This window comes from Lithobates pipiens, unplaced genomic scaffold (assembly GCF_037356315.1).
Source record: "Lithobates pipiens isolate NorthernLeopardFrog02 unplaced genomic scaffold, aLitPip1_a1.2 Scaffold_19, whole genome shotgun sequence".
Classification (NCBI taxonomy): Eukaryota; Metazoa; Chordata; class Amphibia; order Anura; family Ranidae; genus Lithobates; species Lithobates pipiens.
In genome coordinates this window covers 506,308,560-506,326,797 of record NW_027507764.1, presented here as the reverse complement: position 1 = coordinate 506,326,797, position 18,238 = coordinate 506,308,560, and the positions used below count along the sequence as shown (strand labels likewise).

Here is an 18,238-nt window from a genome sequence, read left to right as displayed (position 1 = left end):
TTTTTAAATGTCGCTTATGGAGATTTTTGAGGATAAAAGTTTGACGCCATTCCACGAGCGGGTGCAATTTTGAAGCGTGGCATGTTGGGTATCAATTTACTCAGCATAACATTATCTTTCACACTATAAAAAAAAAAATTTGCTAATTTTACTGTTGTCTTATTTTCTTATTCAAAAAAGTGATTTTTTTTCCCAAAAAAGTGCCCTTGTAAGACTGCTGCGCAAATACGGTGTGAAAAAACGCATTGCAATGACCGCTATTTTATTCTCTAGGGTGGTAGAAAAAAAAAAACAATATAGAATGTTTGGGGGTTCTAAGTAATTTTCTATGTTTTAAACATGTAAACACCGAGTCTGAAAAAGAGGCCTGGTCCTTAAGTGGTTAAACAAAAATCATCCCAAAATTTTTTTGTGTGTCCAATCAAATAATATCGGATGAAATGTCCTGATCGGCTCTCAAAAGCTCTGTACCAACAATAAGATTATGGTACGATCGCTGCAAAATCTGTATTTTCGTACAATTTTCTGAGCGTGTGTACCGGGCATTCTATTTTTGTTCAGTGCAGTTACGTTTAAAAAAACAAACAAAAAACAAACAGATCAAAAACAGATACGGATGTCAATTTTAACATCCATTTTCATATCCACTGACATCCATTTTTTACAATAAAAAAAAAGTGACTAAACTCAACTTCAAACACTATATATATAGCTGGTTGTTAAGGAGGGGGCCGGAAAGCCGGCCGTCGCATCCTAAACAACCAATGAATTATCAGCTGTCAGTGGGGAAACCCGCTAACAGCTAAACGTTAAAAGCAAAAAAAAAAAAAATGCCGGTGTCCTATCATATAAGGTCCCCCATCCGATAGTGTCCGCTGTGTACTGCGCATGCGCAGTACACAGCAACACAGATTCCGAAAATTGCCGAGGATGAACGGCGCCTGCGCCGTGAGTCCAGGTACTATCCCCGATATCCAAGTGGACATAGAGTAGGAATATAAAAGAGCCAAGCGCAGCAAGGCCGAGCCCGAAGCGTGGCGAGCGAAGCTCGCCCGCGAGGGGCCCTCTAATATTCACAACCCTATGTCCGCTTGGATGGTGGGGCTACCACCTCCACTCACAGCACAGGCGCCATTCAGCTTCGGAACTTTTCCGAAGCTTCGTCTGCTCCGTACTGCGCATGCGCATTCCGGGCGGACACTATATCATGGTCAGACACTATATGGCAGAACACCGGCAAAAAAACCCAGCAAAAAATAAATAAATAGCGTGTGGTTTCCCCCCCCCCCCCCCAGGTCCATACCAGGACATTCGGGTTAAGTATGGATTCGAAGGGGACCCCCGCCTCCATGCTAAAATAAAAAAAAATGGTGTGGGATCTCCCTCAAAATCCACACCAGACCCTTATCCGAGCATGCAACCCGGCAGGTCAGGAAAGGGAGGGGATGAGTGAGCAGGTAACCGGTGACGAGGAAGATGGCACCAGGAGAGAAGGCACCGGGAGTGACAGTGGCAGGAAGAGACTGTGGTGGGAAGAGATGGCGGCAGAGAGGGCGGCACTGGGAGAAAACAGAGCTATTAATAAAGGAATTGTCAAAATGTAACTCTTGGTGAATGGGTAGGGTTAGTATGTAACCAATATCCATTAACATATAGATTGCGATAAGACCCCACCCACCGACCCTGACTACCACCAGCCAGGGATGTCATGAAGAGGCCCTTGTCATAATCAACATGGGGCAAGGTGCTTTGGGGAGGGGGAGTGCAGATCCCCCCCACTCCAAAACACCCACCCCCCATGTTGAGGGCATGGAGCTTGGTGTGATTCAGGAGATGGGGCGCTCACTCGTTCCCTCAATTTCCTGACCTGTCGGGCTGCATGAATGAATGAATGAATGAAATACTTGTATAGCACACAATGCGAACTGAATCGCCTCTAGGCGCTGTGGCGAGCTTTGATCATCTGCTAAAAGAGGAAGGTCTTGAGTTTTTTCCTAAAAGCCAGGTGATTTTCTTCCAGGCGGATGTTGATTGGTAGAGCATTCCATAGCCGAGGCCCTTGGACAGCTAATCTCCGATCACCCTTGGATTTATACCGGGCTTTGGGCACGAGGAGGAGGAGGTTTGTGTTGGCTGATCGAAAGACTGCGGTTTGGTGTGTAATGATTTATTTTCTCCATTAGGTATTGCGGAGCTTCTCTATGCACGCATTTGTGGGTGAGGCAAAGGGTCTTGAACGTGATCCGATTTTTTACGGTTAGCCAATGTAAGCTCCTCAGTGAAGGAGAAATGGATTCCCAGGTTTTTTTTCCTGTTATCAGCCCTGCCGCCGTGTTTTGGATTAGTTGTAATCGTGCAAGTTGATATTGTGGTAATCCTATGTAAAGCGAGTTTGCGTAGTCCAGTCGTGAATTAATGATTGTTCCAACTACCACTGCTTTGTCATTCTTTGGGATAGCAGATGGTGAGATCGACTGACTACAGATACTATTTGCGCATCCATTGACATTTGTGCGTCTAAAAAAACCCCGAGACTCTTCGCTTTGGTCTTTGGGGAGATAGTCTGCCCAAAGACGGTTGGTGGAGACCAGGAGGTTTTGGTTGCGGGCTTATGATTTGGGTGTAAGATAAGAAGCTCTGTCTTTGATTGGTTCAGCTGGAGGGAGTTGGTGGTCATCCAGTCCTCTATTGATTTGAGGCAGTTTTCAAGTTGTTGTTGGTGATCTTTTTTTCCATTGATCCGGAAATAAAGTTGCGTGTCGTCAACGTAAGAGTGGAAGCAGAGATCTGAGCATCTGATGATTTGAAGGAGTGGGCGAATGTAAATGTTGAAGAGAACGGGTGACAACGGAGAGCCTTGAGGGACTCCGCAGGTGACTGCCCGAGTTTCGGAGAGGAATTTTCCTAGTTTCACTGTCTGTGACCGATTTCCTAGGAAGGACACGAACCATTGGAGATCTATGTCTTGGACTCCAGCTACTTCTGTGAGGCGGACGAGTAGAGTATTGTGATCTACTGTATCAAACGCTGCACTTCCTTGAGGAGAGCTGTTTCTGTTCCATGACCCGGGCGGAAGCTTGATTGCAGCGGGTCCAGGAGTTTGTGAGTATCCAGGTGAAGTTGTAGCTGATGTACTACAGCTTTCTCTATGATCTTAGAAATGGTGTTGAGGCTTGTAATCGGCCTACGGTTGTTTGGATCGAATAAGGGTCGGGTATGGATTTTAGGGGGACCCCACGTCATTTAAAAAAAAAAAAAAAATTGGAGTGTGGGGGGCCTGGTATGGACCTGGGGGGGGACAGGGACAGCATGCCCTTTTTTTGCCACCAATTTTTAATTCTTTAACATTCAGCTTTCAGCGGGGAACCCACTGACAGCTGATGACTCATTGGTTGTTAAGCAACCAGTTATATACAGTGTTTAATGAGGGAAAAAAATAATTTAAAAAAGGATGTCAGCAGATCGGATGTAAGCGGATGAATAATATCCGTTTCGTTTTTTTTTTTTTTTTACAGATGAAAAAATTTGGTTTTCTGCCGTCATAAAAAATTATACTAAAAATATACTAAATGGGATAAAATCCTAGAAACAAAGCACACAGAGTATATATAGGAGTATATAAATAAGGGTATCATCCAGTACATCCTAAAGGGTAATATATTTAAAAGAGCTAATAAAAGCCCTGGGTGGCTTAACGCCAAAGTAAAAATTATATTAAAAGGAAAGGGATTAGGCGTTAAAAAAATACAAGGCTGAGGGGTCATCATCAGCATTCCAACTGTACAAAGAATGCAATAAGAAATGTAAGGGTGTAATCAGGGCGGCTAAGATAGAACACAAAATAAATTATTTAAGTACATAAATAGTAAAAGAGGGAGGACAGATCATATTGGCCCCATAAAGAATGATGAATGGATTCTGGTTACAGAGGATTGTGAGATAGCAAAGGTTTTCACAAGGGAAATGGGGGGCTTCAGTAACCAAAATTGCAATGTTTATCCTCATGACACATCACAGGAAGCATCCCCATGATTAACAGAGGATAAAATAAGAAACAGACTTAAAAAACTTAACATAAGTCACCAGGACCAGATGGCTTGCAACCGAGGGTCCTTAAGGACTCGGAATGGTCCAATGTGGAAAGTGGAGTCCCTCAGGTTCTGTCCTGGGACCAACCCTATTAATTTATTCACAAATGACCTGGAGGATGGGATAAACAGCTCAATCTCAGTATTTGCCGACAATAATAAACTAAGCAGGGCAATAGCTTCTCCGCAGAATGTGGAAACCTTGCAAGAAGATCTGAACAAATGAATTGGGTGGGCAACTACATGGCAAATGAGGATTAATGTAGAAAAATGTAATATAATGCATTTAGGTGGAAAAACATGAATGCAATCTACTCACTAGGGGGATAAGCTCTGGTGGAATCTAGGATGAAAAAGGACCTGGGGCTCCTAGTAGATGACCAGCTCATCAATGGTATGCAATGCCAAGCTGCTGCTAGCAAAGCCAATAGAATATTGACATGCATTAAAAAGAGAATCAACTCCAGAGATGAAATGATAATTCTCCCACTCTACAAGACTTTGGTCTGGCCGCACCTGGAGTATGCTGTCCAATTCTGGGCACCAGTCCTCAGCAAGGATGTGCTCAAAATGGCGAAAGTACAGAGAAGGGCAACAAAGCTAATAAAGGGACTGGAGCAGGGGTCGTCAACCTCCGGGCCATGGCCCACTACCGGGCCGTAGCATCTCTGCAGCCAGGCCATGGCAGGTGGAATGACTATATAAGGCGGGCGGGTGAGAGAGAGAACCCAATGGCTCAAAGATGCAGATTGGCTGGTGAGCAGAGAGGTGATGCTAGGTGGGAGGAGAGAGATGATGTCATCTCTTTGCTCTGCACCACACTTGCGACATTACGAGCGCTGTGAGGGCGGAAGAGTGGTGATGCTAGGCGGGACTAGGTTAGTGATGTAGCTGGGGCAGAGTTATGGATGGCTTTGTAAATTATTGCTAGTACTTTGAATTTTAATCGTTGGGTGAGTGGAAGCCAGTGGAGGGATTGGCAGAGAGGGGTGGAGGACACTGAATGGTTGGTAATGTGAATGAGTCTGGCAGCGGCATTCATTATGGACTGAAGGGGGGATAGTCTATGTAAAGTTAATCCAATAAGGAGGGAGTTGCAGTAGTTGAGGCGAGAGATGACCAGGGAGTGAATTAGAAGCTTGGTGGTGTCATTAGTTAAAAAGGGGCGTATTCTGGAAATGTTGCGGAGGCTAAGGCGGCATGATTTGGACAGGGCTTGTATATAGGCCTGAAAGGACAGTTCAGAGTCTAAGGTTACCCCTAGCACCCTGGCATGTGGGGACAGACTGATAGATGTGCCATTGATCTTGACAGAGAAGTCAGGCGAAGGGGCACGTGGGGGAGGAAATATTAAGAGCTCAGTTTTAGATAGATTCAATTTGAGGAAGTGGTTTGACATCCAGGCTGATACGTCTGTTAGTAGATCAGTGATGTGTGAGGAGATTAATGGGATGAGCTGAGGGGCAGAGAGATAGATTTGGGTGTCATCAGCATATAAATGGTAGTGAAAGCCATGGGAGGCTATCAGCTGACCCAGGGAGGACGTGTAGATCGAGAATAGTAGAGGTCCAAGGACAGAACCTTGGGGGTCCCCAACGGAAAGGGGAGTTGGAGAAGAGGATGTGGAGTTGTAAGTGACACTGAAGGTGCGATGAGATAGGCAAGATTCAAACCAACGGAGAGTGCAGCCATGGAGACCAAGCAAATTGAGTTTTTTTTTTTGAGGAGGGGGTGGTCAACTGTATCAAAGGCAAATGTTGTGCTACACTAGTGTGAATGGGGGCTCGGGGAGTAATGCGGTATACAAATCATCATTACGGCAATGCAGACAATGTATAAAAAAGGTATGAGGTACATTAGAATACATATTTTTGATATTTTTTTTTACAAAACTACAATTAGCACATGGGGATGCAATGCTGATGCCTTCCTAGAGCTCAGCCCTGGTCTGCATATAGCGGAATGTGAACAAAACAATGTTCACACTGGTCTAGCCTAAAATGATAGGTCTCAGAGGATAGGAAAAAAAGGCACAGGTAAGTGGTTATATTTGTAAAACAACTTGATACCCCTGGATAAACCATGAAAGCTAATGTATTTTAAAAGTAGGATTATCCTTTCATTAATGACGTTCTAAAAGTTAACTGATAAATGCATTATAAGATCTTAGTGGGAAAAAACTATGCTTTTGCATGATTCTATTGTATGCTCCTTACAAGTTCCTACAAGGTTAAATAGTTCTTACATGACATGTGTGTTCAATGAGAGGGAATGGAGTTGGCAGCATGGCAGAAAAGTGCCTATATCACCCACAAGCCATTGAGAAAGGAACATAACTCAAGGCATATTAAATCTGCATTTCTCTCATTTCAGATGGAGAAATGTATTAAAAAATCCAGACTGGAAGCAATTCAGCAGCTTCTACCCAAAACAGCAAAATACCACAGTCACAGCTGCTGCCGAGGCTACTTTGGAGAAAGGCCGAAAAGAGGGTGTGGAGGAGAGTGAACAGGGAGCTGTTGTTCCTTGTTCCTTTATAGGGATCTAAAGTATGACATGGCCAATTACAAGAGTGCGTTACTGTTCTGTGCTGACGGACCCCATCTGTTAGATGTATTTTCAGATGCTCTCTATGTAATTCAGGCCAGCAGCCATTGCTTTGAAACAACTGAAGTTGGCAGGACGAAGAAGTTTGTCGGTGACTGCTCTTCCTCATGTCAGAGAGAGAGATCGCTGTCTGCTCACTTTAGAACATGAAGAGAAAGAAAACTGAATTATGGCCTGATGAAGGCTGAATCTGACATCATTCACATATGGAACTATCGAACAATGGATAATTTAGTTTTTTGTTGCTAATTCTTTTTTACGTTTATATTTATACGTTGCAGAAAAAAGGGGAAACAAATGTTAAAAATAAAAAGACAAGGGGGCTAGCTAGGTGTATTATATCTGTTTAAGAAGGTGTATTGAACAATGCCTTGTGTTAGGGTAAACACAATGGAAATGTAATGGGGTGGCACATGGGAAAACACTAAAGAAAACCTTTTGGCTTAAATAACAAAATACTTTATTCCAATCCTCCCCATCCTTAACCCTCTTCCTGACGTGCAGCCACAGATTAAATGAATAGAAGAAGGCAAGAGATTCACTGGGTGTGCAGGTATGTTTACTGAATTCAGCACAGCTAAAAAGGTACATGTAAATTTTAGAAAATGACACCGACATAGGTGCAAGCTCATACTTAAAGTATATATGTACACAGTGGCGCCTGGTGTTCAAAAGTTTTGGGGGTCACAAACAAACTGAAAAATACTGAAACAAAAACATCAAATGCAGCCTCACTGTGCCATCATATGCAGTCACTGTGCCCTTCATATGCAGCCACTGTACTCAGCAAATGCAGCCAACTGTGCCCAGCAAATGCAGCCAACTGTGCCCATCCTATGCAGCCAACTGTGCCCATCATATGCAGCCACCTGTGCCCCATCATATGCAGCTACTGTGACATCCACCCACTTGCCATCTGCCCGGCACTTACCCCATAGTGATGGCGGTCAGGCAGCGGTTGATGACGGCAAGCTGTGGGACGGGTAGCGCGGGTCAGGCGGAAGCGCCGGTGTTCTCTGTGCATATCTTATTGGCTTCTTCTAGGCGTCCAATGGAATCACTTGTGCCTTCAGCCAATCAGGTAACTGGTATTAAACCCGTGCCTCCTGATTGGCTGAGAGGCGGTTCAGTGTTATAAAAGCAAATGAATCACATCTGGGTTGACTCCAAGTGCAATGCTCTGCACCACGAGTCCACCTTTTTTGAAGCCTATTAGAGCCCATGGCTCTATTCAGGTGCTTTAAAAAAAAAACACTCAGACACTGCATCCGAAAAGGGGCCGGACGCCTGAATAGGGGGTGGCAGCGGTGGCCATGGATAGATTCATGCTATGCATGAATCTATCCATTATACATAGAGGGGGGTGGCTGGAGAGAGGAGGTGGTGCCCGTGCACCCCTAATGGACACACCGCCACTGTATATAAAGTATATCAGTAGGCTGTCATGCTGATTCAAACTTTAATACCTTTTGATCTACTGCAGTGCTGAATCCAAATTAGGAGTTATGATTTCACTTTGCCTTTGCTTACTTTATTAACTTGCGGACAAGCCACTGTGCATGTACGGATGAGCTGGTCCCCTGTGGGTCTGAGAGAATGTATTGGTACTCCTCCAAGAACTATGCACACAGTCCTGTGATAGCACGGTGATTGAACACAGCAGATCACAGGTAAAAAGTACAGCATCAATGAGAGTGGCTATGTATCATGTGATCGCTGTGACCAATCACAGCGTCCAATTGTGTAAACAAAGGCTGCCCCCTCCCGTCTATGACCTGACCTGAATATTAACCCCCAACTTCCCTTATCCTACACATTTGTACATTAACCCTCTCATTTCCTGATTCCTGTCAGGGGTGGGCTTAGCCCTTCCTTCCCTGGGCTGGCCGCACTAATTGGCAGCTCCTATGTCTTCACAGTGATCCACCTGTTGATGATATCCTGCTTGTCAGTCGTGCCTACTTAAGCAGTCCAGTCCAGATGAACTCTGCCTTCGCCTTGGTCACATTTCTAGAGACTGTATTCCTGTTAAAGATTTGCTTGGGTGACATTCCTTCTGGCTCCAGACCCTGCTTGCTCTACTAGTACTCTGTTCTCTGGCTCCCTGACGTTTTGGCTTGTCTGACTATCGATTCCCGTTCCTGAACTCTGGCTATATTTTTAACTATGTTTACCCTGTTTATCTTTTTTTTATTATTATTATTAAACAAATGTGATTTAACTGTACTTCTGTCTCAGTCTGATTCATGGTTTCTGGCATCCTCTGTGTATGATCTGAACATTTAATGTATCTACTGCAATATTAGCAAGCTCCATGTTTATCCCCCTCAATTCCAGCATGTTTCTTAATGTCCAAAAAATTGTGGCAAAAAAAAAAAAACAGGTCCCTTTCACTGTCTACTTTCCAAAAGGGGGCAATTGTAGGGTCTTTCATACTGTCCTGGTAATTTTTATTTGCCATATTTTAAAACAGAAAGTAAGAGAAATTGATTTTTAAATACCAACAAAAGAAAAATCTACTCAATCTTACTCAGACAAGGATATTATTTTAATTTGGGTAGAGAGTAATTTTCACAGTATCACAGCACTGAAAAATAAAAAAAATGGTGAAACATGCTGGCACTGAGGAGATTAAACATGTTCAGGGTTGGTGTTTCGTAAAGTATTGAAAGCACACAACCAAGCATTAAGCATTTTAGCAGGAGGTCAGAAGACCTTTTACATACACACAGATTTTTGCAGCCAAATTGGTAGAACCTCTACTTTAACTTAGATGTAATATGCTAGCAAATCATAATCAGTTGTAAACTAGATTTGAACACGGTTTGTTCCAACAAAGGGATAACGATCTAGAAACTGGCCTTCTTCATCGTATGTTAATGGAGGAAACTCAGTGCTACCCTTTCTTTTCCTATTAGGAAAAGAACTTTCAAGAGCTTTCAAACTGGACATTTCAAAAAGTATGTAGCGTAAAAGTATACCTAACCTGATTTAAAAAAGTTCCTTATTTAGGAAAGCAAGTAGTCTCTCATTCAAACACCCACAAACCTGCATTCACCCTACATCACTTCCTAAATATCTACCTATGCAATAATCCTCAAAGTGGAGCCATAAGATGATGAGCAGGGTCAGCTTCAAAATATAACGTCTTAATGGGACTAAACATGGACATCATTTCCAAAACAAATGATTAGAGATACTACTGCACATGTGCGGCCCAACCCACGACACGTGTCATGGAAAGGATACAGTGAGGGGAAAGGGCATTTGATCCCCTACTGATTTTGTACATTTGCCCAAGAAATGATCAGTCAATAATTTTAAAGGTAGGTTTATTTTAACAGCTAGGGACAGAATAACAACAAAAAAACAGAAAAAACACATTTCAAAAACGTTATAAATTGATTTACATTTTAATGAGTGAAATAATAATAATAATAATAAATATTTGATCCCCTATCAATTAGCAAGATTTCTGGTTCCCAGGTGTCTTCTATACAGATAAAGAGCCCCTTAAAGTCAGTGCTCCTAATCTCAGCTTGTTACCTGTATGAAAGACACCTCTCAACAGAAGCAATCAATCAGATTCCAAACTCTCCACCATGGCCAAGACCAAAGAGCTGTTCAAGGATGTCAGGGAGAAGTATGTAGACTTACACAAGGCTGGAATGGGCTACAAGACCATCGACAAGCAGTTTGGTGAGAGGATGAAAACAACAGGTGCAATTATTCCCAAATGGAAGAAACACAAAACAGTCAATTTCCTTCGATCTGGGGCTCCATGCAAGATCTCACCTTGTGGAGTTTTAATGATCATGAGAACTGTGAGGAATCAGCCCAGAACTACAGGGGAGAATCTGGTCAATGATCTCAAGGCAGCTGGGACCATAGCCACCAAGAAAACAATTGGTAACATACTACGCCGTGAAGGACTGAAATCCCGCATAGCCTGCAAGGTCCCCCTGCACAAGAAAGTGCATGTACAGGCCTGTCTGGAGTTTGCTAATGAACATTGTAATTGATTCAGAGGAGAACTGGGTGAAAGTAGTGTGGTCAGATGAGACCAAAATCAAGCTCTTTGGCATCAACTCAACTCGCTGTGTTTGGAGGAAGAGGAATGCTGCCTATGATCCCAAGAACACCCTCCCTACTTTCAAACATGGAAGTGGAAACATTATGCTTTGGGGGTTGTTTTTCTGCTAAAGCAACAGGACAACTTCACCACATCAAAGGGACGATGGACGGGGCCATGTACCGTCAAATCTTGGATGAGAACCTCCTCCCCTCATTGAAAATGGGTCGTGGATGGGTATTCTAGCATGACAATGACCAAAAACAACAGGTCTTGGAGTGCCTAGCCAGTCTCCTGGCCTCAATCCCACTGACTGGAGGAAGCCTTAAAAAAATCATTCAGGTCTTGAGGAACCCTTCAAGAAATGTTTCCATTGACAGCTAGTAGTACATCTTTGTGATCATTAAGGCCCCTTTCACACTGGGGCTTTGGCGGTAAAGGTATTTTTAGGGGCGCTTTGCTGTCGTTTTGGCAGGGGTTTTCATCTGCTAGTGGCCAAAAAAGGGTTAATGACCTGCAAAGCGCAGCTGCAGTGCCACTTTGCCAGTGGTTCAGCGCCGATGCCCATTCATTTCAATACCAATTCTGTTTTTGTAGACACAGTCCTGCTTTCTCAAAGGTGAGCCGGCATAGCTGTATGATCTCTGGAGTGGGGTGCACGCCCAGTCACAGCTGTAGTAATCCAAACAAACAAGAAACTTCGGGGGGCTGCACTCCCAACAAAAGATCCAAAATGCCTTTATTCTGATAAAGAACATTTATCCATGATTTTGATGAAGCACATTTTCAGTGTGAACGCTTTAACCTCTTCCCTCCAATCTGTATGTCTGTATATTGTGTTGCTCTCATGGATTTTCAATAAAGGCATTTTGGATCTTTCATTGGGAGTGCAGCCATCCAAAATTTCTTGTTTGTCTGGACCAATTCTCTTTTGTTTTAAGTGTAAAAAAAACACTAAAAATATTACGAATTCTAGGCAGCAGGAGAAGGGCTTACTTAGAGAGTCGGCAGACATCTCACTCCTGAAATTAAGGAATTTACCACCTTTTTAGTGAAAGTGAAAACCAAGTGAACTTTCCTAAAATTACAGCAATGGCAGACATCAAACCAATGTATACATAATTCAGAACAATGACTTTACATATGGTCAATGTATCTGAGAGAGACAGAGCTGCAGTCTAAATAAGAGTACAAAGTTCAATATGATAACATTTGAACAAGGGTGAAGGAGAAGGCCTAACTAATATCAATTTGTTTGACTTTTTTTCTCCTAAGGATTCCATGGCCATGTAAACACAGATCAACACATGATCAAGTCTTTCTGCCAAACACACTCCTGTGTTGCTTTGTTCTGTGCCGCCCCTGTCTTCCTTTCAGATAACACTTGAAAGCAGAAGCCTGTTTGGTATATTTAAACTGTCACTGATCCAGCAATTTTTCCTTGTAAGTGCCATTCAAACAGCAGTATTATGTTCCTCTCAAATTTATCTAGGGAGGGGGGGTGGTTGAGAAAGATAAGTACAAAACTTAACTTGCAGGCTTTTTAAAGCCCTTTGTTTAAATCTGCGTACATATTAAAGCAGCCCACCTGTGGTTTGTTATTATAAAAGTGTAACTTATAGATTCGGCACGGTTATGGAACACACAATTTCACTTCATAGTGGAGATAATGTATTCTGGAATGTTAGACATTATTTGATCATGTCCTCTGGGCAATTGTAATAAACATACCAGGGCTATGTATATACAAAAAGCATGAGTCAAAATTGGAAATGTAAACTTTTGCCTAACGCTAATGTTCCTCCAGATAATCTTACTCCATTGATTGGAACGTGTTTAGCGGTAAAACAAATAATCAGAAGCATATTACACATGGGTGTTAATAGGCACATCTATGCCATTTCAAACAAAGAAGATTACTTTCCAGTATTACAATGGTGCAGAATAATACAACTGTGTTTGGAAAGCTCTGATCAGCTGAGATGAAGGAATTTGGAATTGTGGGAAGTTCCCTGTCTAGCTGAAGGATGATGTGTTGTTAATATACAGCATGCCAAACGTATTTTATATGTCAGTTGGAGCCTCTGCGTTTCTGGCTGCCATAATACCTGGCCGCCCTGTGAGGTGGCCTGCTCAGACGCCCAACAGACAGATGAAAAGGTTGTACAAATGTACACATATAAGGTGGGACTGTCCCAAAAGTGAGTATTTTTGGTTGCAAATCATCAGTAGGTCTACACAATAATAGACAGACCTATCCGCAAAGATTATGGGCAGGTAAATCTCCATATGGCTTTAGGATTCATAATATAAAAACAATAACATATCATAAAAAATCTAAAATAAAATAAGATGACATTCCCATAGGTGCACTTATACCGCTAACTGAGAATATACAATGAGTATATAGCACAAAAGAATAGATATTTTAGATATTATAGATATTTTAAAAGGTGCTGATTAATTCACAGGAATTGTTAAAAATGTAACCATTTTATATTTAATTTCAAATTAAAAATATTAATTAAAACCAAGCATCTCACTTGTTCTGATCAACCACACAGTTTACATATTCTATGTTACAACAGATGCATCAATCTCAACATGTTTTGCCAGTTTTCGGCTTCTTCAGGAGTTTATGCATCAAATTGAACTGTATGAGACTAGCTACAAAAAAAGTATACATACATTAAAGAGCAAGTAAACCCTAACCCTGGGTTTACCTCTTCTTTGTCTCCCTGCAAAGGTAAAGCATAATGGGCTACTATGCATCGGATAGTAGCCCATTATGTGTCACTTACCCGACACAGGAGCCAGCGATTACACCGCTGTCCACTGTAGTACGGAGCGTCCATCTACTTCCGGGTATTGCTGCTCCGGCCACTCACAGCGCCGGAGCAGCGATGACGTCACTCTCGCGCATGCGCCGTAGACAGCGGTGTCTGTCTTTTTGTAAATATCTCCTAAACTGTGTAGGTTTAAGAGATATTTCTTGGACTTACAGGTAAGCCTTAATCTAGTCTTACCTGTAGGTCTAAGTGGTTTGTAAGGGTTTACAACCACTTTAAGAAACCAAAAAGTATACAATAATATTCATATACAAGGCAATTTTGAAACAAACATTTCAATCATATATATTTTATGTGTCCTTATATTATTTGTATTGCAGATCCAATAACATGTTGGCTGTGTTTAACTCTAAATGTTTTTGGTTACGTACCTGTTAGATCACAAAAAAATGAGAGAGACGAGTGAGGAAACAAAAATAATAATAAAACAAAAAACAACCAGTACGAAAAACATATAACATCCAATATATAATTATAAATATGTGCTTTCTATGTAACTTTTTGTCCTCCCTGTGGCCATCTATTCAGCTGCCTTGATCATCAATACATGGGCTTCTTTTGAAAATTGACAATCTCTATCATTTTTTGTGATCCAACAGGTACGTGAACAGAAAAATTTTAAGTAAAAAACAGCCAACATGTTATTGGATGCGCAATGCAAATAATATAAGGAGAAATGAAAATAATATATCTGTTTGAAATGCTTGTTTCAAAATTGCCTTGAATATGAATCTTGCAAAAAGAATGGCGGCAACTCGATTTCTTCTTGATTCTTTATTTAGCACAAACAGCAGTGCGACATCAAAAAGCTAACATGTTTCGGCAAAAGCCTTCCTCATAGATGCTTTTTTGGAAAACTACAAACCAACAGCCATAGCAGTTGCTGGTACTTGTAGTTTTACATTCACAGAACCCTGTGAAAGCATGATGCAGCTGGGCAGAGCGTGTCTTTCTAAAATTGTGACAGCAGGCGTAGGGAAACGATCCCCTCCTGTTGTCACAGCAGGGACTTGGGGGAGGTGTGTCAGCAGCTGCAGCAGTATGAATATAAATATGGCTGTAACATGTTATAAAAGGTCAACTTGTCATTTAAAGATTGGAAGGCTAATAAACATTCAATGGCAATCAAGATAATAAAAGATCCAGAGAAATGGAGCAGCATGAGGGAAGTTGAATATTTCTAATGACATAGAAGTCTCACCTGCTGGCCATGTTCCACTCTAGTGCAGGATTCTGAGAGCCTCTATCTGCCTCTGTTAGCAATCCTCCATTGTTACTCTCCTTCTCTGGCTTCAGCTGCTCCCACTGAGCTGTGCCAATATTAATTGACTGCAAATCAATCTGATACTGTCTGTCCTCAACCTCTGATCCCGGATCTCTGAGGATTCCCAAATTCAAAGCACGTCTAAAAAAAATAATATTTTAAAAAACGGTTACTAAACTCAAAACAAAGAGAGCCAACAAATAACAGAACAAGGTGGAAAGATGCAGTATATCACATATTTTATTGTATTTTGCAGGAAATCTATTTACAAAAAAGTAGTAAAGAGAAGAAGGTACAATTTATGCAGTAAAGTTACAGTGTCAATTTATAGGTCCAAATAATCAAGGTTATTATAGGTATTTTAAATGGACCAAATTAAATGGTAGTTTCCAGGCTGGAAGTAAGAGAGCTGTCTTCACTGATTTGTTTTCAGGGATAAAAGCCCCACCAGAACATTCAAGCTGTCCCTGCCAATAATCTAAATTGCTTCCCCTAGCAGGAGGCATAAAAAATGCAGGTGGAATGTTCGCCACGTAACATTTGCGTTAGACTTTGCAGCGATGTTTCACCTAACACTTGCTTATTCAGACCTAAATTGTATCTTTTTTTTTTTTTTTTTTGTCTTCAAGAACAAGAAAAATGTCTACTTAGTCCTTGGAGGAAGATGTAGTTGCAAACTTGGACTCTTCTACGGATACAAAACCCAATTCTCTTGTGGCAAGAGCTTAACTGACAATGTGAAGAATATCATTAATGTCACCGTTCTCTGTGGATTCTAATAAATTATTTTTTACATTTACCTTTGGAGTCTTAACCAAGTACTTAAAGTACAGAGCGTGCAATTAACAGCCTACTTTTAAATATTACAGCACAAGTTTAAAACTCCAATCCCTGATTTTATGGCTTTTCTTGCCAGGTCTGAATGATGTAATTTATTTCTTTTACCAAGGCGGTTTTATGAATTTGTGTACATTAATTTATATTACAAATCATTGAGTGACATCAGGTCGCACGTATTTGGTTTGGCTAATCCAAATATAAAAGGTTGAGGTTTACATCTGGAAATATTAGCAAAAAAACAAAAGTGTTCACTGACATATTATTCCAGGTCATGTGTGTTTTCCTGCAATATTACATGGTGAAAATCTCCTTTATTCTTACAAAATTACTACAGAGTCATTTAAATAGACGCAGTAGCATAATATTTTATTAAAGCTTTGCCTATTATACTCAAAAAAGAATCCTACCTAAAACTATTAACATATAGTGTTCACATAATTATATGTAAAATTAAGAAAGATATAATAGGGACAATTCTACACACATTTCCTTTTCCAGCACAGTGCAGGAGTGCATTCCAAAAGAAGATATGTTACATTAAGTGGGTATGATTAGCCATAGATATTTGAAGGACCTGATTTTTAAACTGCTAAAAGTGATTTATTAAATGGTCACTGATACCTCCTGGATAATTATCTTCCTGATGTTTATGGCACTCACGCCACGAACCAATGCTGTCTAGACAACTAACAATCCTTATTTCTATTCCTTTTTAGGCTTAACATTAAAATGATTTCAAAATCTGTTGCTTAACAGAATAGTAGACTGACATGGATCCAAAGTCTGAAAATAGACTGGTTTCCTTCTGTTTCTCCAAAATGAGACATATAAATCACAGAAATTTTCAGAAGAATTGCAGAGAAAACAGCAATTGCACAAGTCATATCAAAATGTCCAGTAGCTTGTTTCCCCTGGTTTATGAGATGGTAGACCACCCTGTTGTCTGGGGGAGATTTGTGAAATAACAATACCCTATACCAATATGTTCTGTCATAATTGCAGCCTCTGTACCTAACAAGGCTATCACAAGCCTAGTTCTAATAAGCTTGCGTTTCAGAATTAACACATAGGAAAAATAATGTCCCTATCAAAGAGCTGTACACTATATATATATATATATACATACATACATATACATATATACATACATACACAGTACTTTGCAAATGTCTTAGGCGGGTGGGAAACATGCTGTAAATTAAGAATTCTTTCAGAAATAGAAGTGCTAATTTATTTTTATCAATTATGAAAATGGAAGTTAAATGAACAGAAAATATATCCAAATCAATATTTGGTGTGAGCACCCTTTACCTCTTCAAATAGCATAAGTTCTTCAAGATACACTTGCACACAGTTTTGAAGGAACTGGGTATGTAGGTTGTTTCAAACATCTTGGGCTCCTGACTGATGAATATGAAATATATGGCTGTAGCAAAAGGCAGTTTGTTCATAAAGGGCCAGAGAGTGGTACAATAATGAGTTTCTGCATGCAACAACAAAGCATGGTGGAGTTTCCTTGCAAGTTTGGGGCTGCATTTCTTGAGATTTGGTCAGGATTGATAGTGTCCTTAATGCTCAGAAATACAGTCAGATACTTAACCATTATGACATACCACCAGGGAGTGTGTGTGATTGGCCCCAAATTTATTCTGCAGCAGGACAACTCCAAACATACAGCCAATGTCACTAAGAACAATCTTTAGTGTAAAAAAAGAACAAGGAGTCCTGGAAGTGATGGTTTAGCCCCCACAGAGCCCTGATCTCAACATCATTGAGTCTGTCTGGGATTACATAAAGAGAGAGGATGAAGGATGTGAGGCAGCCTACATCAACATAAGATCTGTGGTTAGTTCTCCAAGAGGTTTGGAACAACCTATCTGCTGAGTTGCTTCAGAAACCATGTCAGGGCATACCAGCGCATACATATCTTCAAATATGGAAGTTATTGTGTTTGAGCTGCTTCTGCTGTCAATTAATTCTTTGTCCCCGGTTTAAGCTTTTTACATTGTATTGACAGCACTGAGCTTTGTAGATGTACATTATGAATTTACAACATTTGAGAAAAAGCTTATACTGACCCCCAATGCTGGGTACACATGGACTAAAAATCAGCAGGAACTGGCCACAATTCAAGTGTGTACAGCCATCTGTCCGACAGAATGACCAGCTTTTGTCAAAGAAATATGCAGGAAAATCAGCATACAATCAGTGCTTGTAGCCATTGGCTGCAGTGGATCACAGGTGCAATATCAGGCTCCTGGACACACTGCCTGCAGCTCTGTTGCCGATACCTCCATACAGCACATTCGTAGTACTGATGAGCACATTCGTGGTTCATTGAGAACTACAAGCCATCTGCCACAGTGGAAGATGGCACTCTCTAAATATGGGTGTAACATACTCCAAAAGGGGAACTTAGCCTTTAAGAAAACACAAGGAACTCATGCATTGTGTATTTATGCACTAAACTAAATATCACATTTGAGGGGGAAAAAATGGTTATTGTTCTTCAAACCTT

The 18,238-nt window shown here is 41.1% G+C and overlaps 1 protein-coding gene across 3 annotated transcripts in view; it reads right to left on the bottom strand.

Annotated features, from left to right (window-relative positions):
• Positions 1–18,238, bottom strand: part of VPS13B (vacuolar protein sorting 13 homolog B) — a 1,337,220-nt gene that overhangs the window by 431,867 nt on the left and 887,115 nt on the right. For all 3 annotated transcript variants that reach the window (XM_077493096.1, XM_077493095.1, XM_077493097.1), the window contains one exon: positions 14,818–15,021. In XM_077493096.1, coding sequence (XP_077349222.1) covers positions 14,818–15,021 — 204 coding nt within the window. The remainder of the gene's footprint in view (positions 1–14,817; positions 15,022–18,238) is intronic.